This window comes from Podarcis vaucheri (assembly GCF_965113315.1).
Source record: "Podarcis vaucheri genome assembly, chromosome: 8".
Taxonomy (NCBI): domain Eukaryota; kingdom Metazoa; phylum Chordata; class Lepidosauria; order Squamata; family Lacertidae; genus Podarcis; species Podarcis vaucheri.
Window position 1 is genome coordinate 56,041,906 of NC_138766.1, and position 26,179 is coordinate 56,068,084.

A 26,179-nucleotide genomic window follows, 5' to 3' on the forward strand; every position below is an offset into this window, starting at 1 on the left:
TTTGTTTTCTCTACTTGCTATAAGTTTGAAATGATTTGCATTATAGGGCTCAAATCTTGGAGCACTCTTTTATAATCATAAAAGAAGTGCCACTGGTTTAATACAGGTAATTTATAGACATTACTCTTTCACATGTAATATTATTTCATGTTTCAGTTAAACACTTGCCTTCCCGTTATACTCTTTGATTCTGCCTCTACTAGTGCAAGGTCCCCAAAAAGGGGAATTCTGGGTGTATTACAGGATAGGGCAGGAAAGCACTTGTACGTCTTCAAAAACGAAGGATCTTCTGCACACACAGCAGGTGCTGAGCTACTGAGCTAGGAACCCTTCCAAATAATTCATATACAATCCAGCACAATTCTGTGTATATCAATTTAATTTTAATAACATAAGTATAAATGCTTCCTATTACAGACACCTCGTCAGAAACACTGCAACTGTTTTATATGGACTAGTTAGCTTTGTAATGCTTATCAAATCGTTCTGAAAGAGCTCTTAATATATTTCCTGGCCTTTTTTGGTGTTTATCCCGAAGATTTTCAAGTGCAATCTTCACCTGTTGAAAGAAAACCAGAGGAATACATTGTGTTAGAGGAATAGATTGCAAAATAGGTATTCACAGTTATTAATATCTGTGAGGAAAAAGCTAAAGGGATCAGAACCGGAGGCAACCCATTTATTCCAGCTATAGAAGCACAATATGTGACTTCTTTCTGTGATACACAACTGACTTTGTACACAGAGATGTGTTGCATGAGAGTCCTTGTCTCTCAACCCTCAAAAGTGGTTTCTTCAACATGGAGGTTTGGGCCAGAGCAGCCAGGGTGAGGAACCCCCACTAGGAAACTGCTCATCTCTCAGTGAATCCAGCCCACTCTCTTTATGTTTACCAAGGGCACTGTATGAGAATGGCAGAGAAACAATCAAACATATGTGCCTTCAGCTGCTTTGTGCACAGAAGTTACCTTGCATGGTTGTTACAATGTAGGATAACCAAGGCATAACCCCTTGCAGAAAGAAATTTCTTATCTGCCCCTTTAAACAGGCAATCAAAACCTGAAACTTGATGCAGCAAGAAAACAAGCAGAAAGTGCTTGGAGAAGGATCAGGCATACTAATCAATGTTCCAACCCTGTTCCCATCAGCCACCAGGACCCTACATGCTCCTCCCCTTAACCCCCTCCCTTTGGGAGTCAGCTTCCCAAGTCTTCCTTTACTTGGACTCTGTCTTGTGTAGCATGGGCTCTGTTTCGCACGTGTGGGCTGTTTGGGAAGGGTGCAAGAGGGCAGTTGATCAGTTGCCCCAAAGAAGCTCAGCTCAACAACTTTTTATGCGATTGACCAAAATTTTCATCAGGTGCAATTAGAATAAGATCTATTATTTGATTATTGATATAAACCTCCAGAATGTATTTTGTATAGTCAACCCTAACATAGTGGGAAGAAGAAGTCCCATTGCATGAGCAGATCTCTCTTTGTACCATATAGTTTTTCCCATTTAATTAGTCTCAACAAGTTAAGGAGAGGGAAAATTGAGTGTTGGGCATAATGCACAAAGGTATATATAGTGAACCCTATATCAGGTCATATAGAATGAAGAAATCAATATGTACAATACAGTTTAGAGCTGAAAGAGAGAGAAACCAAGAGGAAAAGAAATATTCTGCTTATATTATATTATATTATATTATTATTATTAGAATATCACAAACTCAATACTCTATGACAGTCAATGAAGAAATTAGTTAGAAGATAAAAAAATGAAGCAGACATATTTTGAACACGCCAATAAATCAGGAGAATTGTTAGTGTGGCAATTGAAAAAAAGTGAACAAAGAAATTTTATAAGCAAAATTAATATAATGGGGAAATTACAGAGAAGATGAAGGAAATAAGAGAAGCATTTGTGAAATGTTTCTCAAAACTGTATAAGAAAGGAAAGGAGTTTTAAAATAGAGGAATATATACTGTAAAAAATAGTAATCTGCCAAAAATAAAAGAGGAACAATTTGTGGCCTTAAATACTCAAATAACAGCTCAAGAAGTTTTAGATGCAATAAATTGGACAAAAAGTGGTAAGTCTCCAGGACCAGATGGATTAACGGCAAAATATTATGAAAAGTTAAGTGAACCATTAGTAAATCCATTGAAAGATTTGATGAATGAGATTTTAATGACAGGTGAAATCCCCGGAACATGGAAAGAAGCTTATATAACATTGATCCCAAAACAAGATTCGGATTTAATGCAAATAAAAAATTACAGGCCTATTTCATTATTAAATAATGGTTATAAATTATTTGCAAACATATTAGCGAATAGGATGAAAAAAATCTTAGGTGAATATATACATCAACATCAGGCAGGGTTTTTCCAGGCAGACAAATGAAAGAGAATATAAGAAATATTTTGAATATGATAGAATACCTGGAGGTAAAAAATGAAAAAAAAGCAGCAATGATGTTTATAGGTGCCAAAAAAGCTTTTGACAATGTTTCCACTGTATTTTAATACTTTGTTGGAAGCTGCCCAGAGTGGCTGGGGAAACCCAGCCAGATGGGCGGGATATAAATTTTTTTTTTTTTTTTTATTATTATTATTATTATTATTATTATTATTATTATTATTATTATTATTTCCTGGGACTTCATGAAAAAAATACTTGAAGAAATTAATTGTGGCTATAATTTTTTAAAAGGGTTAAAAGGTAAAAGGTAAAGGTACCCCTGCCCGAGCGGGCCAGTCTTGACAGACTCTGGGGTTTGTGCGCCCATCTCACATCTATAGGCCGGGGGCCAGCGCTGTCCGCAGACACTTCCGGGTCACGTGGCCAGCGTGACAAAGCTGCATCTGGCGAGCCAGCGCAGCACACGGAACGCCGTTTACCTTCCCGCTGGTAAGCGGTACCTATTTATCTACTTGCATCCGGGGGTGCTTTCGAACTGCTAGGTTGGCAGGCGCTGGGACCGAGCAGCGGGAGCGCACCCCGCCACGGGGATTCGAACCGCCGACCTCTCGATAGGCAAGCCCTAGGCGCTGAGGCTTTTACCCACAAGCAATATATTCAGAACAAACTGCAAAATTAAGTGTAAATCAGATGATAACGAATTAATGTAAAGTACAAAAAGGAACTATAGGCAAGGATGTCCGTTGTCACCGCTATTGTTCATCCTGGTCCTGGAAGTACGTGCAAGAAATATAAGCACGGACAAAGAGATTAAAGGGATAAAAACTGGGGCGGGGGGATGAATTTAAGCTGAAAGCCTTTGCTGGTGATTTAGTAATCACAATAGAAGATCCAAAAAATTCTCTTCCTAGAGTAATAGAGAAAATTCAAGAATTTAGGGAAGTGGCAGGATTCAAATTAAATAGAAATAAAATTAAATTATTAGTTAAAAATTTAAAAGAGGAAGAGAAAAAAATTTGGTGCAAAGTATTGAGATAGAAATCCATAAAAAAGTAAAATATTTAGGGATATGGTTAACTACAAGAAATAGAAACATGTATAAAGACAATTGTGAAAAAGTATGGTCTGAGATAAAAAGGAATTTAGAAATATGGAGTAGAATGAACCTTTCCCTTCTAGGAAGAATTGCAGCGGTAAAAATGAATGTGTTGCCAAAAATGCTCTTTCTCTTCCAGACAGTCCCAGTAATGGTTAAGGATGATTGCCTCAAAAGATGGCAAAAAGATATCTCTAAGTTGACTTAGGGGAGTTCTTTTGGCTGAAAGAGCCCCGGTGCATTAAAGGCTGGGGAGACCGTGAGTGTTGCGGTACCCCGAAAAAAACCTCAGATTGAGCATTCTGAGGATCTGGTGTTTCTGCGGGTGCCCAGAACGACTCCCCCCGCTCCCCGGTAAGCTCTTGTAAAGAGCCCCGAGAGCGAGCGGGGTTGGAGACGTGGGCACTTTGGAATCAACTCGCTTTCTTCATTGCGTGAAGCTCCAAGTCCGGCATTCGTGAGCGGCCAATTTCTCAAAATAAATTTGGAAAATCTTCAGTAAAAAGGACTTAAAATTTGGACATTTAATTTGACAGGAAGGGACTTAAACACGGAGGTTGGTCCCTTTCCGCTGGAATAAAAGTGAAAACAGCTACCCCTGCCCGAAGCCGTGAGCTGAATAAGACTGTTAGAAAGAACCAAACTGGAAACGGAGTTGTTAGATACTAAAGTTAAAAATTTATCTAAAATGTATAATCTGCTGTTGGAGTGGCATACGAAGGATGAACAAGTTAAATCTGTTATGATTGATTGGGCAAGAGATGTTGGACACAATATAATGTTGGAAGATTGGGAAAGGTTGTGGAAGAAAGGGGTTTACTGCATGTACTGTATTAAAAGAAAACGTCATGAAAATGATGTATAGATGGTACTTAACCCCAGTAAAATTGGCAACGATCTGCCACACGAATGACAATATATGTTGGAAATGTAGAGATGTGGGTGGCGCCACCGGCAATGGCGGACTCCCTCTGAACTGGAGGGACTGGCTCCGCGGTAAACAGGGTCTTCTCCGCTATGGCGAAGCGGGGACCCTTTTAAAATCACAGGCGGATGAAGCCTGTGACCGTGGGACTCGGCGGGCACCTCTAGGGCCCCCCCCAATCCGCTAAGGAGCCCACTAACGGGCTCCGAAGTGAGGAGGGGAAGCGGCGCGGTGCTCTGAGTCAATCGCTATTTCCGTGGAGCGAAGCTGCATAGCTGTTGCCGGAGAGCGCTGCCTTTTTCCTGGGACAATTTGGACTCTAAAATAAGTACCTGTGAGTACCGAGAGTTTGAACAATTGGATATCAAACAAAGATTTGTGAGTAGGACAGAATCGGACTTTTAAAAACTTAACTTGAATTTGGTACAGAACGGAAAGGGCTAAACAGGAAGTCACCCTTCCGTTCTTTTGTAAACAGAACAAAGCAAAGGCAAGTTAAACTAGAGCTTAGAAAATCGTTTTTAAAAGATTGGATTTCAACATTTTAAATTGTGAACCTTTTTTGGGGGGGACTGTTTGAAGTGATTTTAAAGGGAAGTAATTATCCTCCGTCCTGACCCTGGAGCGGGGTGTCAGGACTGACGTGGAAGTTCATTGACCAAAGACAACTGCTTTTTGACAGATAGTTAAAAGAAGAGAAATTTTGCGATTCCACTGCTTCCTTTCGCATTTTAAAGGAATATATATAGACAAAGTATCTCAAAAAAGGAAATTCTGTAGCAAGAATAAACATAAGTCTTCCCCCTAGGGGAAGCTTGTGAAATTGTAACTAACTCCAGGGAACCGACAGCTGTTACAGAATAACCGTGGGAACAAGTATGTGATCTTGTAGGACAATGCATTCAGAAGCCTTGTTGTGTGCTTTTTACAAAACAAATGCTCTACTGGAAGAATTATATGAAAAGGTGAACTGGATGGTGACGTCGACTAGAAATCTTCAACAGGCAGTGGAACATTTTGACCAGACAGTGGGAAAACATGTGGAGCCCACTCAGGATTTAAACCAGGAGTATGTTTTGACAGAACAGGAGGTTGTCGCATTAAATCAGGAGTGTGTTTTGACAGAACAGACCCAACAGGAGTATGATCTTTTGGATTGTACAAATGAATTTGGAAAAAGCCAGATCTGGAAAGGAAAAGCTTGGTGTGGTTTGGAAATGGGGGGCTGGATTGACCCCCCTATGTTGGGATGTCTGGACTTTTTAAATATGGTAATGGGCTGCAAAATGTTCGGGACTACGGGGGCTCTCAATTTTGGAGGGCCCTTGAAACATGCTTTTAAATTCTACATGGAATGCAGCGACGAATACGGGAAAGGGTCTGATCTGTCGAGAAGGGTTAAAAACATTGTCAAGTGGGAGCTACCACGAGCAAGAGACATTGTCAAGCTGGAGTTACCACGAGCAGGAGATAAGGGAAATTACAGCTATAAATATGAAGAAGAGCCGTGGAAGGGCCATGGAAGTGACTTGAGGGCCTCGGACATAAGGCTACCAGGTTAATGGGCTAGTCTGATGAGAATAAGGACTGACAAAACCCGGAACCAGGAGGAAGGGACGTTGGAAAAAAATTGGATTTGTTTGTACCTTTCTTTCTTTTTTTATTACTATAATGTTTTATAAAGTTGATGAATGATAGAAAAAATGTTGGAAGAAATTACCTGGCTTTAGCAAAGATGCTTAAAGAATTATGAAAGAATATTATGATTATAAGAAGCTGGTAAGGTTAAGACTTAAGTTTTAAATTTTAAGGTTTATTCTATTGTAGAAAGATAGGATCAAAATAGTCTAGGGTAATGTAATGACAGAATTTTATGAAACATGGAATGGAAAGGATTTGCTGGGATAATTAATAACTAGGATACAAAGGAAGGGAGGAGGAGGAAGTCTAAGAAAGAAGGCTATGACAGTTAAGGGTCTGAAAACAATGAATTTGTTTTTAAATGTTTTTAAAGGTTAGGGTTTTTTGTATTTTTGCCACTTTTTTGTTTTCTTTTTATTGATTTTATTGATTTTTTTCTTTTTTCTTCTTTTTTATACGGTGGGAAGGGGTTTGCTTTTTTCTTTTTCTTTTTACTCTGTTAATTATTTTTATTTTCTGTATTTCCTTTTGATTCTACTTTGTTTGTTTTTTTGTAATATATTGAAAACTTTAATAAATATCTTATTTTAAAAAAAGGAAATGTAGAGAAAAAGAAGGTCCTTTTTTCACATGTGGTGGACGTGACCCAAGGTGAAAGACTTCTGGGAAAAGATTTATAATGAATTGGAAAGAAATGTTGAAAAACACATTTATTAAGAAACCAGAGGCGTTTCTACTTGGAATAATAGGATTGGAATTACCCCAAAAAGATGTTAGATTATTTTTGTATGCAACCACAGCGGCAAGATTGTTATTAGCCGAAAAATGGAAATCCCAAGAAATCGCAACGGTGGAAGAATGGCAGATGAAGATTTTTGGATTTTTGGGAGCTAGCTGACCTGACTGGAAGAATCTGTGGCCAGAAAGAAGAGGATCACCAAGAAGATTGGAAGAAATTTAAGGATTATTTAATTAATTTAATTTAATTTAATTTAATTTAATTTAATTTAATTTAACTAGTAGTCACTTGAAAGTACCAAATAGAGCTAGGATTAAAATAAGATTGAATTGTAACTAATTTGGATTTGGAATATTAAGACATGAAAGAAGATAGTTAATTGACATGACAGAATTAATTTTAGTAAAAAAATGATATTGGAGAGCTGTCATAAGGTGATACAATGAAATTCAGATAGGAGGGATCCGAGGAAGTCAATTAACAATTAAAGATAAATTGGGTTTCACAAGTAATATGTGGTTTAATTTTTTTGTTTTGCTTTTTTAGTATTTTAATGTGTTTTTCTTTTGTGTGTTTTTTCTCTTTTCTATGTTATATTTGTTATAATTGTGGAAAATCTAATTTAAAAAAATTGGGGGGGTATCTGGGGAGCAAAAGGCCAAGGATTAAACATAAAATACTTACAGATATAAAAGAAAGAGGAAGCTTTGCCCTCCCAGATTTTAAACTGTATTATGAGGCTGCATGTTTGGTCTGGATTAGGGACTGGATAAAACTGGAAAGGGAAGAAGCATTAGATTTGGAAGGTCATGATAACAGATATGGATGGCATGCATTCTTATGGTATGGGAAAGGGAAAGTACATAAAGGATTTTACAATCACATAATTAGAAGATTATTAATGAGAGTGTGGGAGAGGTACAAAGATTTAATAGAACAAAAAACACCTTGGTGGTTATCACCAATTGAAGCTTTGTTACTCAAACTGCTTGGCAAAAGGGGAAAGTGGCCCACATATAGAGTCCTACTGAGAGACCAAGAAGGAAAATGGAAATTAAAAGATTATGAGGAAATTAAAGATCATGTGCAGAGTTGGTTGCATTACAGACAAAAGGTTTAGCTATACAATCTCTAGATCCCAAAAGGAGGTTATAGAAGAAGTGAAGTTATTGAAGAAAGCATATAGTATTCTGCTAGAATGGGAAACGAAAGATGAGGAGGTTAAATCAGTCATGATTAAATGGGCACAAGACATAGGACAAAATATACAATTTGAGGATTGGGGAAAGCTGTGGAAGGTAGTTGTGAAATTTACAGATTGTTCTCTTTTGAAAAAAAATATATGAACATAATGTATAGATGGTATATTACACCAGGAAAAATGGCAAAAATGTATAAAACTGGGTCAAATACATGTTGGAAATGTAAAGAAAAAGAAGGTACTTTGTATCATATGTGGTGGGAATGTAGATAAGTTCTTTTAAAAATTGGGAGGTGATATACAATGAATTGAAAAAGTGTTCAAAATGACATTTGTTAAAAAAAACAGAAGCATTTTTGTTAGGGATTTTAGGACAACACCTGCCAAGAAAAACAAAGAACTTATTTATGTATACTGAAACAGCGGCAAGAGTCTTGTTAGCACAAGGATGGAAGAATGAGGAAATCCCAATGAAAGAACAATGGTAAGAAAAACTGATGAGCTATGCGGAGTATCAGGGAACTGACATCTGAGCGAGAGGCGAAGGGGAGGCTCCCAGATTATGCTGGCGAAGGACCCAGCAGCAGGGGGAGAAACAGCTCAGTAGAGGGGGAAGCCAATCAGCGCAACACCGGGGATAAAGGGAGGCAGACGGGGGAAGTGGAGAGAGGGCTCCAGGACTCTTCACTGGACATCAGTGAGGAGAGCCCAGGTCCTCCGCTACCCATGCCTTCCCTGCGCAGAAGACTCCCGCTCAGTGAGAGGAGGAGGAGACTGGGTGTCAAACAACTTTTATGTTGGAAGAGGTTCAAGAAACGCCCACTGACGGATTCTGCCAGTGACTGAGGCAGCCACCATGAGGAGAGGCTGTGCAGTCAGAAAGTTTTAACAAGGCAAATTAATCAAGAAAGGCACCAGTTTACGCACGAGTAACTCATACCCATTACACGGAGTTAGCAAAGTTAACACATAAACTGCGTGAGAAGGACAACCGTGCCTTCAATGAAGAAGGGGAACTATTTACAAAACTATTCAAAAAGACAACAAATGGATTTGGACTCCTTGGCAGGTTTTGAATAAACATCCACAAATTTCGTAGTAGAACATATGACAGAAAAGGTAATGATATGTACAACTTTACAACATGCAGAGAATCATATGTATGAACAAATCAGAGAGGGGAGCTGAAGGTCTCTGGAGGGCGGGAGAGGGAGGGGAGAAATGTAATTGGTTATATTTGATTTATAATTTGATTTGTTAAAAATGCTTAATAAAAATATTTTTTAAAAGAAATATTCTCCTTTCAAACTTCCAAGTTTAGAGTTAACTTACTCTTTGAGCCAGCTCTACAGCTGTTATATTTGGATCATATGGGATGGGTTCTCCAATAAATGTCCTCAATTTCACTGGAAACCCTCCGTAAATGAGAACGAACACAATTCGAGTTTTATCATACAGCCATTTTGTCAGCCCTGTGTATTAAATGGAAGGAGATTCTGAAGTAAAGTGACACCATATCAAATTTGAAATTAGTTGACATTCTGTGTTTAGCAATTGCAATAAATACATCCCAGAGAGGAAGAGTTAAATAAAGTGAGTGCTTGGGAAAAGAGATATAAGATATTCAGTCAGCTCTTCTCAGCTCTTTGCAATCAGTCATAAGTTGTGTACAATAGACTGCAGAATATGGTATGTTTCCTGTTCACTTCCCCTCCATGTTAGGGTTGCTCCCACATTTATCGATTATAGCTTTCTGTTAAATCTAATAGAAAACTAAGCAAGGGCATGTTCACTCAGTACTGAGGCAGGTAGCACAACATTGCAGATAAGTGTACATGGAATAAAATCTATTAGTGAGTAGTAAATAGATATACTTTTTAAAAGATCATTTTATATTATTAAAATGTATATTGCCTGAGATCTCTTGATCAACCAAGGTATTTAACTTACTTGTCTTTCCAATGGTCCTGTATGCTTCACAACTGTTTTGTGTAAAAATAGGGATGATGGGCTAAAAAAATAAAAGATGAAACAAACATGAAAAGAAAGGTGAGGACTGGATAATTATTTTGTCCCAACCATCCTGCCTTTATTTTTGTTATGGATTACCAAGAATGCTTCACATCTGGGATTATAATGAGAAGCTACTCATAAATGATAATGTATTTGGCTTTATTTATTTATTTTAATTACTTTTTTTGATTTTCAAAAACAAAACAAAATTAAATCAAACTTTAACTTTAACATTCAACCTTTTTTATCTTCTTATTTACCCTGTGCAATTTCGCGCCCCGACTTCCCTCCTTCCCTGCTTTGGTTTTCCCAGTTTACATCCATTCCTGCAGATTCTTAATTACATTCTATATACATCATGTTAGCCCTGCTACAGTTTTTAAACTTCTACAGTTATTTCGTATATACACAACAAATTTACTCCACTCCTCCTCAAACTTTGTCACTTTTTGGTCTCGAATTTTATAACTCATTTTTGCCAATTCAATATACTTGAATAATTTTGTCTGCCACTCCATTAGGGTTGGTAACTCTAGGGAATCCTTGCAGCAGTCGTGGCATACAAGAATAATTTGCAGTCTTCTTTTCTCACTTCATCTCCTATTATCCAGCAGAGGAAACACAGCCCAGAATAACTAAGGAGATAGTACAAGAATATTTGGCTAGTTTAGATGTATTCAAGTCTCCAGGGCCAGATGAACTGCATCCAAGAGTATTAAAAGAACTGGCAGATGTGATCTCAGAACCACTGGCAGTCATCTTTGAGAATTCCTGGAGAACAGGCGAAGTCCCGGCAGACTGGAGGAGGGCAAATGTTGTCCCTATTTTCAAAAAGGGGGAAAGAGAGGACCCAAATAATTATCGCCCAGTCAGTCTGACATCAATACCAGGGAAGATTCTGGAGCAGATCATTAAGCAAACAGTCTGTGAGCCACCTAGAAAGGAATGCTGTGATCACCAATAGTCAGCATGGATTTCTGAAAAATAAGTCATGTCAGACTAACCTGATCTCGTTTTTTGACAGAATTACAAGCCTGGTAGATGAAGGGAACGCAGTGGATGTACCCTACCTTGATTTCAGCAAGGCATTCGACAAGGTGCCCCATGATATTCTTGTAAAGAAGCTGGTAAAATGTGGTCTTTACTATGCTACCACTCGGTGGATTTGTAACTGGCTGACTGACCGAACCCAAAGGGTGCTCATCAATGGTTCCTCTTCATCCTGGAGAAGAGTGACTAGTGGGGTGCCACAGGGTTCTGCCTTGGGCCCGGTCTTATTCAACATCTTTATCAATGACTTGGATGATGGACTCAAGGGCATCCTGATCAAATTTGCAGATGACACCAAACTGGGAGGGGTGGCTAACACCCCAGAGGACAGGATCACACTTGGGCAAAAAAAATGAGAGGCACAAATACAAGATGGGGGACACCTGACTTCAGAGCAGTACATGTGAAAAGGATCTAGGAGTCTTGGTTGACCACAAGCTTGACATGAGCCAACAGTGTGAATGCGGCAGCTAAAAAAGCCAATGCAATTCTGGGCTGCATCAATAGGAGTATAGCATCTAGATCAAGGGAAGTAATAGTGCCACTGGATTCTGCTCTGGTCAGACCTCGCCTGGAGTACTGTGTCCAGTTTTGGGCACCACAGTTCAAGAAGGACACTAACAAACTGGAACGTGTCCAGAGGAGGGCAACCAAAATGGTCAAAGGCCTGGAAACGATGCCTTATGAGGAACAGCTAAGGGAGCTGGGCATGTTTAGCCTGGAGAAGAGGAGGTTAAGGGGTGATATGATAGCCATGTTCAAATCTATAAAAGGATGTCACATAGAGGAGGGAGAAAGGTTGTTTTCTGCTGCTCCAGAGAAGCGGACACGGAGCAATGGATCCAAACTACAAGAAAGAAGATTCCACCTAAACATTAGGAAGAACTTCCTGACAGTAAGAGCTGTTCGACAGTGGAATTTGCTGCCAAGGAGTGTGGTGGAGTCTCCTTTTTTGGAGGTCTTTAAGCAGAGGCTTGACAATCATATGTCAGGAGTGCTCTGATGGTGTTTCCTGCTTGGCAGGGGGTTGGACTCGATGGCCCTTGTGGTCTCTTCCAACTCTATGATTCTATGATTCTATCCCTAATAAAAAAGCCTCTGGTTTCTTTGGGAATGTATATTTGAAAAAAACAACAACATTTCATTGTATATCATATCCCAAAACTTTTTCATTTTTCCGCATGTCCACCACATGTCAAAAAATTCTCCATCCTTTAATGTACACTTCCAGCAGGCTCTATCTCGCATTTTATACATTTTTGCCAATTTACTCGGGGTTATATACCACCGATACATCATTTTACTTAGGTTTTCTTTTAGAGTGGAACATGCTGTGAATCTTATACCTTCATTCTATAGTCTTACCCATTTGTTGTAGTCAATGTTATAACCGAAATCTACGGCCCATTTCATCATTACTTCTTTTATTAGTTCATCTTTGGTATCCCATTCCAATAAATGTTCATACATTTTAGATAGGAGTTTTGTTCTGCCTTCTAAAATTTCAATTTGGTATCTTTATTTCCCCCCACTAAATCCCAATTTCTTATCCTCTTTTAATAAACCATTCACCTGGTGATTTTGTATCCATCCCATAAAAGCACTTTTTATATTGTCATATGGTTTTAGCTTCCACCCGTTCTCAGCTTTCACTAAAATATCTTCATAAGTTAGTCTCTTCCCTTCCATATTTAACTTTTTTATTGTCAGTACATCTATCGGGGATAGCAACCAAGGTGTAGTTCTTTCTACTAATTTTTTATTCTTGTCCCATACCTCATACAGGACAACCCTAAATATATGGTTTGTAAATCCTTTATGTATTTTCACCTTATTATACCATAAGTACGAGTGCCACCCATATCTATTATTGTGCCCTTCTAGATCCAGTAAATCGGTGTTTTTCATTTGACCCCCAAACAGGATATTTGCCATCCTCAGCTTTTTTGGATGCTGGATCAAGGATGTCTACACATTACGTCTTATCTAGGATATTCGTAAAGGCAATGCAAATTGCACAAAGATCACTCACCACTTTCGCCTCCAAAGCTGCCTGAGCAAAACCTGTGCGTTTCTCCCACATTATGCCATAATCATGACTAAACAGTGCTTCTCTACCTCCACCAGGTGCAATGCCCAGTAAATGGCCTTTCTTCATCAGTTCCACAATTTCAGCTTTCTTGTAAAATTTCAACCCGCTCACATAAAAAACCATCTGCAGCCCTGAAAAAATAAGCCCCAAATAGAAGAATGCATTTTATGTGAAACTTATTTAGGAAATAGTGTGGATTCACTACAAGTGTCATTATTCCAAATATATTGCACTATAATGGATCACAAGAATAGCTCTCTGCCAATCCATTTCAACTAGGATTTCATGGAGGGGGACTTTAGGCTAATTCCTCTTTTGCTCAGAGGTTCTGACAGTAGGCTTTTTTTTTGGAAAGCACATTGAGTGGGGTTGAGTGCTGAGGTGGCCACTTTTTAGACATGTGTTCCTCAGGTCTGTAATACATTCAAATTTGCATTATGATAAAAATACAGCTCATGGTGCCTTGCTGCACCATCCAAACCTTCAATCCCTTTAGGGTGCACAGCTTTTGGATACAGTGGTACCACGGCTTACATACACTTCAGGTTACATACGCTTCAGGTTACAGACTCCGCAATCCAGAATTAGTACCTCGGGTTAAGAACTTTACTTCAGGATGAGAACAGAAATCTTGCTCCGGCGGCGTGGCAGCAGTAGGAGGCCCAATTAGCTAAAGTGGTCTTCAGGTTAATAACAGTTTCAGGTTAAGAATGGACCTCTGGAACGAATTATGTACTTAACCTGAGGTACAACTGTACAGTAGACACACACACACACACACAGAGAGAGAGAGAGAGAGAGAGAGAGAGAGAGAGAGAGAGAGAAAGAAACATAGCACAGAGGGGACTATGCTGATGGAAAACTGCCTCCACCAGCTGAGATTGGTACACAGATATATGAGTGGAGGTTATATGCTGCATTAATTAACCTAATAGAAAAACTCCAAACAGCACTCTTTGCTACTGGGCCTCTTTGGACTCCTTCCTTCCTTCCTTCCTTCCTTCCTTCCTTCCTTCCTTCCAATGACCTTTCTGCTATGTCATAGTTTCCTGGTGTGGCTGCTGTGTGCATGCAGAGGAAGATGATGTGGGGGGAGAGGCAGTGGAGCGCCATGACCAGTACAGCAAAGGTGCCACATGTGTTTGACTGCAGTGTCACATGGGGGCATAAAAGCTGTGTGGGGGGGTGCTTGATAGGCCATGTGTTCGGGTGGGGCCATGTTTCCTGGGATCTGTGTGCAGATTTGTTGATAGGTTGGACTTGCTATGAAAGCCACAGACATGTCTTTGGGGCTTCACTTGGGCTTCTGACCTTTTCCTTAGCTGTAGCTCCCACCCCATCCCAGCTGCCACCCAGTGGTGTTTAAATTCAGAGGTACAACAGTCGTACAACAAAGCATAGAATTTCTGCATGGAAACCATTTCTGCTGATTCAGTTGTGAATTGGAAATAATAATTCAGCCTACATTCATTTTGTCTTAATAGTAAAGACATGGTGAGAAAGTATTTTTAATCTTTTGTTGGAATGTGCACAGAGTGGCAGGGGAAACCCATCCAGTTGGGCGGAGTATAAATAATAAATTATTACTATTATTATACCTTCATCTGCACTAACTAAACTATTTCACCTGTTGCTGCTATTTCATTTATCAGCTGTTTTTCACCTGTTTTCCTGATATATAGTTTTATATTTTATAGCATTGTTTCAAAGCTTATAGCATTGTTTTTTGTCATATTTTACATGAGTTAAATTTAAATAGTTTACCTGGTATCCAATTCCCCAAACGATGAATTAATGAAAAGCACAGTCTCCCCGTCTCTAAAAAATATCTAGCCGCAAATAAGGCATAGCCGAGAGGAGCAACTCCATGATGATAAATAATAATCCCTGGTCCTTTAGGGAGATGTTCCATACCAGTAACTTCATAACCTGAAAATAATACAAAATGCAACAAAGAAATATCGCAACCATTACTGGCGGAAATCAGAGTGGTTCAGAAAAAAAATGAAATTTAAGATCAGGTTAAAAGCTCTGTTATATGCTTTTGAATTATGGTGTTGGATGAGACTCTTGAGAGTCCCATGGACTGTAAGAAGATCAAACCTATCCATTCTTAAGGAAATCAGCCCTGAGTGCTCACTGGAAGGGCAGATCCTGAAGCTGAGACTCCAATACTTTGGCCACCTCATGAGAAGAGAATACTCCCTGGAAAAGACCCTGATGTTGGGAATGATTGAGGGCACAAGGAGAAGGGGTCGACAGAGGACGAGATGGTTGGACAGTGTTCTCGAAGCTACCAGCATGAATCTGACCGAACTGCAGGAGGCAGTGGAAGACAGGAGTGCCTGGGATGCTCTGGTCCATGGTGTCACGAAGAGTCAGACACGCCTAAATGACTAAACAACAACGACAATATGCTCCAGCATTCTGGATGCTAGGTTGTCATCATTTCTCTGTGGTGGTCCCTTAATGAATGAAGCGATTTCTCCTCTTGTAGAATGTTCCTTCCTTGCTTCCTTTTGAACACAGGTGGAAACATTTTTGCCCAGACTTTGAGTGAGCTAAAACTCTGTTTTGCTGTTTTAGTCTACTTTAAGCTTTTATATGGGGTTTAGCCCTTGAGACAGTTTAATATGTTGTTATAGTTATACTAAAGTTTTCTGAGACTTTTTTAATTTAAAGAGTAGTATACCCCTTCTCTTTGATAGCGATCCAGGGCCTGGAATATATTTCTTCCCTGTCCCAAAGAGCTCCAACTTCAGGCATCTTCAGACCATTCTCTGAATCTCTTTCTACCAAGTGAGAAAGCTGCTTCCTAGACACACACCCCCTTGACCATGCCCTAAGTAGCTACATGGTCTCATCCTTATGGCCCAAACTTGGTTTTAGTTGTGTATTTCTGATTTAAGTTTGAACACTTACAGTAACATGAGACCTGTGGGAAGCACTGAGAACATATAAAGAGTCCTATGGATCAGGCCAAAGGCCTCTGTATTAGACCATCCTGTTTCCCGCAGTGTCCATCTAAATTAGTAGCCATCACCACATCCTGTGCTGGGAAATTCCATAGTTTGTGTACATACAGTGGTACCTTGGGTTACAGATGCTTCAGGGTACAGAGGCTTCAGGTTACAGACTCCGCTAACCCAGAAATATTACCTCGGGTTAAGAACTTTGCTTCAGGATGAGAACAGAAATTGTGCTCCGGTGGCACGGCAGCAGCAGGAGGCCCCATTAGCTAAAAGTGATGCTTCAGTTTAAGAACAGTTTCAGGTTAAGAACGGCCCTCCGGAACAAATTAAGTATTTAACCCGAGGTACCACTGTACATAAATAAATAGCCATGCCTTTGTTTTGATCCTTATGTAGCCAACCCAAACTTGTAGCTGTTGTGACTCTGAGGGGGGTTCAGAGGTCCAGTCCTAATTCACTGTGGCAACTATTGTTCCAGTGCTTCAAGCCTGAAATTCTGATCCTCAGTCCTATGAAATTATAATGACTCATAAGGAACAATTATTGCTATGAAAGAAACTTTTACTCACCATGCCATATCTTTCCATATATATCTATAATATGAGCAATAATTTTCCTTGGCTTTTTCCAAATTTTGCTATCAGGACCAGTTTCTTGGTGCTTATTCATCTTCATGTAAACATATAGCCCAAATGAGCAAGCACAGCCAACCAAATATATATCTATCATTAATGAACAAAGCAAAATCAGAAGCTTACGAAACCACCAAGGGTGAACCACTGAGCTCAGGTATTCTTCTAAATAAGGAAAACTAATCAAGTTTTGCAACATTTGAGTAAACCAGCTCATTGTTTCCTGATCTGAAGCACCAAGCGTATGCCAATGAAATAAATTTATGAAGTGAAATTTTCTTCAGTTGTGATGCTATTTCCCCCACGGTTTACCTGTAAAACAGAAAATGCAGTACATTGATTTGATCTGCCTTCCCAGAAACATTCATGAATACATGAAAATCTTGCCAAGTTGCCGTATTGTGTTTCCAATGTCCATCATGGAGACTTACAAAATTACAAATATATGACTCCATCATTTATCTGTTGTAAAGCAAGCTGGTTTCATTCCACTGCTGAAGGTTTTTGTTTGTTTTGCTTTGTTTTTTGCATTTTCAAAAACAGGAACAGAGAGCATGTTTTATCCAACATAGGCATGATGCCTTGAAGTAAAGTTGAAGGTCTGGCAGGGCAAACTTCCTCTTTTCATCAAGCATAATTTTAAATTTTACTCTGGGATTCTTTCCCTGCCATATGAACCTTAATACTTTTTTTGCCACTCTATGAAACATCAGATATCATTTATAATTGGAAGGACATTCATTTTGATGGCCAAAACAGTGATAGCTTCATTCTCTCCCATATTTCCAAATCTTTCTTTCTTTCCAAGCTTTTACATAGTTGTCTTGATAGATATTATGTTTTTTATTGTTAACCAAATCCACAGATATTTTATTTTTGTTTCTATTTCCCACCCACATTCCGATTCAATGTCTTTTTTTTGTTTAATTATTCTTTATTTTTTTAGCAGCATCTTGATTTTCCCTTTATTTTGTTTGCAGCCAGCCAATTTTACAAATCTACTTATCTTTTTTATCACCTCCAATATGCTCATTCTTGGTTTTTCTAAGGTTAATACAATGTCATCTGCGAATTCTTTTAAGTTGTAATTTTGCTGGCTCAGTTATTCCATTGATTTTATTATTAATCCTTGTATTTTGAGCCAGTACTTCTAATATTAATATAAATAACTGTGGGGACATTGAGCAACCTTGCCTCATCCCTTTATAATTATACATTTTTCTGGTTTGTTGTTTAGAATTATATTGGCCGTCTGCTCATTATAGATTGATTTTATACTTTTTATAAAGGTCTCCCCAACCCCCACTGCTGGAGTATTAAGTGAAAAAGAGTCACTTCTCCAAGAGCCTGGCAAGGCCCTCTGCAGCCGCAGATATATCATGTGATGCACTGAGATATTGTGGTATTTAGCTGGTAATATATTGTGATGTTATAAACCTCATATCGCGCAGCCCTAAAGCACACTGAAAGACAGACAGCATCTCTCTCTCTCTCTCTCTCTCTCTCTCTCTCTCTCTGCTGATGCCTGCACAGGAAGTGACAAATAACACAACTACCAGCACATTTGCAAATGAAGCAGGGTCCAGTATGGTTTCAAATAGAATGAGAGACTTTGATGAGATTCCTGCATTGCAGGGGGTTGACTAGATGACCCTTGGGACCTTTCCAACTCTACACTTTATGATTCACTGAACAAAAACTTTTACTTACATTCCTGGTAAGCCTAAATTGCCTTTAATTCAGTCACCTCTCTCTGGAAGCAGCAGAAGTCTTGTCTGGTGCACTTTTTCGTAGGCTAATTTCCACACCTATGGAGACATGTCCCTTTATTATGTGGCAGTTTAAAAACACTATGATGGGTGTGCCATCTGTATGAGGAAACAAGGAATTGTGAAAAAGAGGGAGGGCTTGTGAAGGTTGATTCTTGGAAGTTGTGGCCCTTTTTAATTAAATGTAAGTTATGGTGTCAAGATGTGCTTGCAAGATTTTCTGCACTACTTAAACCTTGATAACATGTTCTGTTTACAATATTGAATCCTAGTGCTGCATCAGGAAAAGTATTTGCATTGGACTTCTCTCTTTAATTCAGAGCAATAATCACATACACATATGGTGGTCTGTTTTACTCTATTTTTGAGGGGAGAGGTATTCATTATGACAGCTTGGTAGTACTTTCCTGCATTAAGGGGTTTGATCAACAGGGGAGAAATAATTTGATAGCCTTGCCTTGTTTAATTTGTTTGACATGATTAGTTTCTTCTAACTTTCTTTTTTGGAGTTTTCCACATCTACTATAGCAATCATATTGCACAATAACATACTGTGTCACAGAAAACCAGTTATTGACTAAGGAGTAAAGGTAGTATTGCGGCATGTGTGTTACCTCCCTTTCCTGGTAGCTTCTCCCCCTTCAAATAAGGTACCAGATAGGATCACCCTGCAATACATAAAGATTATGTATGGTAATCTTGGGGATTACCAGGTTCTATGGAGATCAAAAGCGAGTTCCCAATGGGTTTGCAGCTCCATTTGTTGCTGGGCTGACCCGGCTGTCAAACTGTGATCTATGGACTCCAATGCAGGCTGCCTCGAATTTCCTTCCCAGCGAGCAGCAGATGTCCCAGAAAATAAAACCAAAGAAAATACCTACTGCTTAGGTATTGAAGCCCAGTAGCAGCCGCCGCAAGGGTGGTGGAAGTATTGGGACCCCCTAATGGGAGAGGAAGGGCAGTTGCCACCCCAATACAAGGCCTACTTGGACGTGTCCTGTGAGAAGGAGGCAGACAGTTTGCCTCTGCATCGAACTTATGACTGTAAAATAGACTTGCTATCGGGGGCTCAGATGCCCAGAAGCCGATGTCTATTTGATGTCTGAGAAGGAGCTGACATCTCTCAAGGAGTTTCTCGAGAAGAGCCTGGCACAGGATTTTACCCAGCCATCCAAGGCGCCATGCTGTTTGTAAAGAAAAAAGACACACCCAAACTGTGTCTCTGCATGGACTTTCACCAGATTATCAGCATCATGGTGCCCAATCGCTATCCCCTTATATTCACAGAAAAATATTTTTAAACAAACCATAAGGGCAGTGGCAACTAAAAATGATCTAAACTCTATGTGCACATCTACATGCGCCCCATTGTATTTTAAACTTAGAGAGGTCAATGAACACATATCTTATTTTAATGAATTGACTTTTGCACATCTTCAAAAAGCTTTTACTGAGCTACGACTAAATACAATAAGCTCTGCTTATAGAGATGGGAGACATAGAGGCATACCAAAAAACGAACGTATTTGCATTAGGGGATGTTCTGAAGTAGAGGACCTTATGCATTATATCTTGCACTGTCCGTTATATAATGATGCAAGAAAAAGATTTTTGGTACCTATAATGACAGGGTCCCCTGGCCAGAACCCCCTTGATATGATGTTATATCTCCTTGCAGACACAGATAAGTATGTGACCTGGCGGGTAGCACTTTTTGCAACTGCTGCTAGGAAAATTAGAGCAAATTATATAGCCAAGGTAGCCATTAATTGTAAAGGAGATGAATTTATTTGATCCTATCTATCTACCTCAGGCTATGCTCTATCTTTGTCACCAAACTCTGAGTATAAATTGGACACTGTATTAATTGATATTGTTTTTAACATTAGTGACCATGTGATGATTTTAGCTTATGAATTTTATTGTTTAATGTTTTTATTTGTACATTGGGGTACTTTTATAGCTTTGTTTAGAGTACGTAATGTTTTAATAATATAATATTTTATATATATATATATATATATATATATATATATATATATATATATATGTTTTAAGTCTTTTTTTACCAATTCAGTATATTATCTTTTAATTGTCAAATAATTCTGTGTACATTGCGGCAGCCTTTGGCTATGTGCAATAAAACTGACTGAGACAATCGCTATCCCTTACCATGCATTGGGGATTTGCTAGAGAGGTTGAGGTCTGCAAAGATTTTCACAAAGCTGAATTTAAGGGGGGTGCGGGTGGCGCTGTGGGTTAAACCACAGAGCCTAGGACTTGCTGATCAGAAGGTCAGTGGTTCGAATCCCAGCGACGGGGTGAACTCCCATTGCTCGGTCGCAGCTCCTGCCAACCTAGCAATTCGAAAGCACGTCAAAGTGCAAGTAGATAAATAGGTACCGCTCCGGCGGGAAGGTAAACGACGTTTCTGTGTGCTGCTCTGGTTCGCCAGAAGCGGCTTAGTCATGCTGGCCACATGACCTGGAAGCTGTACACCGGCTCCCTCGGCCAATAAAGTGAGATGAATGCCGCAACCCCAGAGTCGGCCACGACTGGACCTAATGGTCAGGGGTCCCTTTACCTTTACCTTTACAATTTGATACGTATGAGGGAGGGAGATGGGTGGAAGACAACATTCTGCAGTTATGGCAGTTTCAAATACTTGGTCATGCCTTTCGGGTTTCAATCAGGGACAGTGATGTTGCAAGCATTCATCAACCATGTGTTGGAGAACCTGGTGGATATACAGGTCATTTGTTCTATTCTGATCTATTCTGAGAACCCAGAACAGCATGTATGTCACATGACAGAGCTACGAAGGCTGAGAGAGCATTGCCTTTACACAAAGTTGGAGAAATGCCAGTTCCACGTCTCAGAAGTAGAGTTCTTGGGGTACCGTATAACGCCAAGTGAAATGCACCATGTATCTGGCCAAGGTGCAGGTGGTAGTGTCGTGGAAGGAGATCAAAACCAAAAACGACTTGCAAATGTTTTGGGGGTTCGCGAACTACTATCACAAGTTTGTGTCTGGCTACTCCAGGCTCACAGTGCCTCTTACGGACTCCTTGAGGGTAAAATAAAACCCTTCCTGTGGACAGCAGAGGCTCAGCAGGCATTTGAACAACTCAAGGCCGTATTCACCTCAGAGGAGTATCTAGCCCATGCCGACTCCCAGCATGGTGGTGGAGACCAATGCCTCCAATATGGCTTTGGGAGTGGTGCTGCTTCAAGAAGACTGGAATGGCGATCTGTGCCCCAGTGGCGTAGTTAGCTGCATGGGCGGGACGAGCTGGTGGGGCAGGATGATCCGCCGTGCGCGCTGCAATGAGCCATTCCGCAGTGTGTGGCGGCGGCGAGGCAAGCCCCTCGCTGTCTGCCATATATATATATATATATATATTATTGAGTTTTAACAATAAAATAAATTTCAAGAAAAATACAAAGACAAGAAAGATACAAAATCACAAAATATAATACAAAAATACAAACATTAAACACAGCGAAAGAAGAAGAAGAAAAGAAAAAAGAAAAAAGGTAAAAGAACAAAAATTCCCTCCTTCTTAATTTTCATCTTCAATTAACTTATTTTCCCGACTTCCTCACGTCTCCCGTTCTTGTATCCCTTTTTAGAAATTTATTCAGCAAATTCATATTCTAACAATTTGTCTATTATTATTTCAATCTTACATTTTACTTTGTTGCTAGAGCCCCTGAAATCATTTCAATGTCTTTAACATTCATAAATTTTACAGTGTTTCTGCAAATAAATTTTAAATTTTCTCCAATCTTCTTCCACTGACTCTTCCCCCTGGTCTCAGATTCTGCCAGTCAATTCCGCCATCTCCATATAGTCTATTAGTTGCATCTGCCATTCTTCCAAGATGGGTAGGTCTTGTGTCTTCCAATGCTTTGCAATAAGAATTCTTGCTGCTGCTGTAGCATACATAAAGAAAGTTCTGTCCCTCTTTAACACCATTTGGTCCACTATGCCCAGGAGGAAGGCCTCTGGTTTCTTCGGGAAAGTATATATAAATACCTTTTTTAGTTCATTATATATCATTTCCCAGAAAACCTTGATCCTTGGGCACGTCCACCAAAGGTGAAAGAATGTACCTTTGATTTCTTTACACTTCCAACATTTATTATCGGGCACGTGATATATTTTTGCAAGCTTGACTGGGGTCATGTACCACCTATACCACCTATACATCATTTTCATAATATTTTCTCTTAAGGCATTACATGCCGTAAATTTAATTCCGGTGGTCCACAACTTCTCCCAGTCAGCGAACATAATGTTATGGCCTATGTCTTGTGCCCATTTTATCATTGCCGATTTTACAGTTTCTTCCTCAGTATTCCATTTCAACAGCAGATTATACATTCTTGAGAGTGTCTTTGCATTGGGTTCTAACAATTCTGTTTCTAACTTTGATTTTTCCACCTGGAAACCAATTTTTTTATCCGAGTTGTAAACCTCTCTTATTTGAAAATAGTGTAACCAGTCTCGCACCTTCTCCTTAAGTTTGTCATAACTCTGCAGTTTCAATTTGTCACCTTCCTGTTCTAGAATTTCCCAATATTTTGGCCATTTGGCTTCCATATTAAGTTTTTTCAAGGCTTTCGCCTCCATAGGTGATAGCCACCTTGGAGTTTTGGTCTCCAAAAAGTCTTTAAAAGTCTTTATCCAGACATTAAACAGTGATTTCCTGACAATATGGTTTCTAAATGCCTTATGAGCTTTAACCTTGCCATACCAAAGATATGCATGCCACCCAAATACATTATCATACCCTTCAAGATCCAACACATCTGTATTCTCAAGAAGCAGCCATTCCTTCAGCCAGCAGAAGGCTGCTGACTCGTAATAAAGTTTTAAGTCTGGCAGGGCGAACCCTCCTCTGTCTTTAGCATCTGTAAGAATTTTAAATTTTATTTTGGGCTTTTTGCCCTGCCAGACAAATCTAGATATATCTCTTTGCCACTTCTTGAAACAATCCATCTTGTCAATAATTTGCAATGATTGGAATAAAAATAACATTCTCGGCAATACATTCATCTTAATGACAGCAATTCGACCCAGCAAGGAAAGCTTCAGATTCGTCCAAATTTCTAGATCTTTTTTCACCTCTGACCAGCATTTCTCATAGTTATCTTTAAATAAGTTCACATTCTTAGATGTCATATTCACCCCTAGGTATTTTACCTTCTTCACTAATGTTAAATCTGTTTCTTTCTGAAACCTCTCTTTCTCTATCGGTGTCAAATTTTTCTCCAAAACCATGGTTTTCAGCTTATTCAATTTAAAACCTGCCACTTGACCGAAATCCGGGATTACTTCTAAGGCCCTCGTAGTACTACATATCGGCTCCTGTAATGTCATAACGAGGTCATCTGCAAAAGCTTTAAGTTTGTATTGTTTAACCGACCTGGATACCCTGAATCAATTGGTCCCTTCTAATCATATTTAGTAGAACCTCCAGGACTGAACTCACTGTCTGCCTTTTTGTCACCACCTTTGTCAGCCCCGGGGCAGACCGCCCCCACCGCACCCCCTTCCTACGCCTGTGCTGTGCCCGTGTGCCTTTGACAGGTGTGGGCTGGCATCCTGCTTAATAACAGCACACAAGACTTAATTAACTAGTACATTTACTGCAAGCAGCAATTAGTCTCTGACTGCTCTATTGGAGTATGTGTTCATCACAGTCAAGTTGACTCTGAAGAGCCCTTCCGGTTTCTGCAGAATACCCTGAACTTCTGACCCTTATGTTTTGGGGCTTGTTTTCTTTCTAGGGCTTTCCCTATTCACCTAGTTTTGGGACTAGTGGTATTAGTTGCCTCCCCTTCCTGTGAGGAACTACTCGCTCTCCTTTGTGCTGGGCATGACTGTGCTTCTTGTGAGGGCTGGCTGCCTCCAGCCTGCTCTGCCGAAGCAGATAAGCTGCATTCCTTTCAGCTCTCAAAAGAGGGGGGTAGACAACCCCCCTGTTTCAACTGTTTGAGAAGTATGCAAGCCTCTCTGCTCCCTCTGCATCTGCCTGCATTCTATTTCAGGCAGTATGTCTCTGCTTTGGGCTGGTGTGTTCACAACACCACTCCCTCCCCTATAATCCTCCTCCTCCTGCTCCCCCTCCTCCTGAGGCCCCCTGTCTGTGTTTTCCCACCAGTCATTCTCACTCTCTTCTTCCTCCTCTTGAGAGTTCCCTATTATGCTGCCCCCCCCCTTCAACCTCACTTTTGCCATCTTCTTCCACTGCCTTCTCCTCCTCCCTCCATCCTTCTGGGTTTCGGCTTGCTGAGGCACCTGCGGTGGAATTCTACCTGTAACCTAGGGGCATGCACATTTTTTGAATCCTCCAAAGAATTTTCCTCATTCCCATAACCTTTCCAAGAATTTCCCTCATTCCCATAAACTTTCCAAGATACTCAATATTGCAATCTCCTTCCCCTCCAGCCAGAGTCCAGCAACTGTGGCACTTCATATTCCTTTTCACCTTCCACAATGATTGGTTGTGTGTGGGGGGGTGCCTCCTTGGGCGCTTGATACGGGTGTGCAGGGTTCACGGGTGACAATAAGGACCTATGGAATACAGAGTGTATCTTCATGGAGGTGGGCAAACAAAGCCTGAATGATACATGGCTAATTTGTTCCACTCCTTCAAATGGCCGCACCCTCTGAAGGTCCAACTTCCTGCACATCCTTTTGTAGTCCGTCACACTTGGTCCCCCACCCTTATCTCCTTGCCTTGTTTTCTATGCTTATCCGCCTCCCTCTTATATGCGTCTTTCACCTGTTCCAACTGCTCTCGTAGTAAGCTGTGTAGAGCCGCCAATTCCTCTGCCAGATGTTCCGCAGCTGGGACTGACATGTTGTCTTCCTGCCCTGGAAAGGCGTGGGGTGACTTCCCAGGCTGGCAAAGAAGGGAGATTGTTGTGTAGATGGGTCTACAGCACTGTTATATGCAAACACTGCTAGAGCCAGCTTGTTGACCCAATCATCCTGTTGATAGTTCACATAACACCTCAGATAATGTTGCAAGGTCGCGTTCGTCCTTTCCGACTTTCCATTGGTCTGTTGGTGGCTCGCTGAAACTGGGAGGTAAACTGTGTTCCTCTGTCTGAGATGACCCTTAGAGCAATCTATGCAGCTTAAACACATGCTCCACGAAAAGTTGAGCCGTCTCCTGTGCCGAGGGCAACTTCTTACAGGGCACAAAATGTGCCATCTTTGAGAACAAGTCCACCACCACCCATATCACCGTCTGCTTCTGTGACTCAGGCAGGTCGGTGATAAAGTCCATAGCTATCACCTCCCATGGTCCTTGAGATGTAGGAAGTGGTTGGAGTAGTGCTGCAGGCACTTTGCGGGGTCTCTTTGCCCGTTGACAAGTCTCACATGCCTAAACATACTCTTTCATTTCCTCCTTCACCTTTGGTCAGCAAAACGGTCTCGCCACTCAGAATAAGGTTTTGTACTGCCCAAAATGCCCTGCAATGTGGCTGCCGTGACACAGCTTCAAAACCTTGGCCTGGAGCTCCTCCTCTGAGACATATAACGCTGTTCCCTTATACAACAATCCACCTCTTTCAGCAAAGCCATCTGCAGCACTATCCCATCTCTGTATTGCCTCTATGT

General features: G+C 40.2%; 1 protein-coding gene across 1 annotated transcript; it reads right to left on the minus strand.

Annotated features, from left to right (window-relative positions):
• Positions 1–361: 361 nt before the first annotated feature.
• On the minus strand, positions 362–17,083 carry LOC309538407 (DGAT1/2-independent enzyme synthesizing storage lipids-like). The gene is made up of 6 exons (XM_082233970.1): positions 16,709–17,083; positions 14,932–15,096; positions 13,108–13,298; positions 9,963–10,023; positions 9,345–9,484; positions 362–559 (listed from the first exon to the last, which is right to left on the minus strand). The coding sequence occupies exons 1-6, from the start codon at positions 16,986–16,988 to the stop codon at positions 455–457; spliced, it is 942 nt and encodes a 313-aa protein (XP_082090096.1). The 5' UTR covers positions 16,989–17,083; the 3' UTR covers positions 362–454.
• Positions 17,084–26,179: the final 9,096 nt, after the last annotated feature.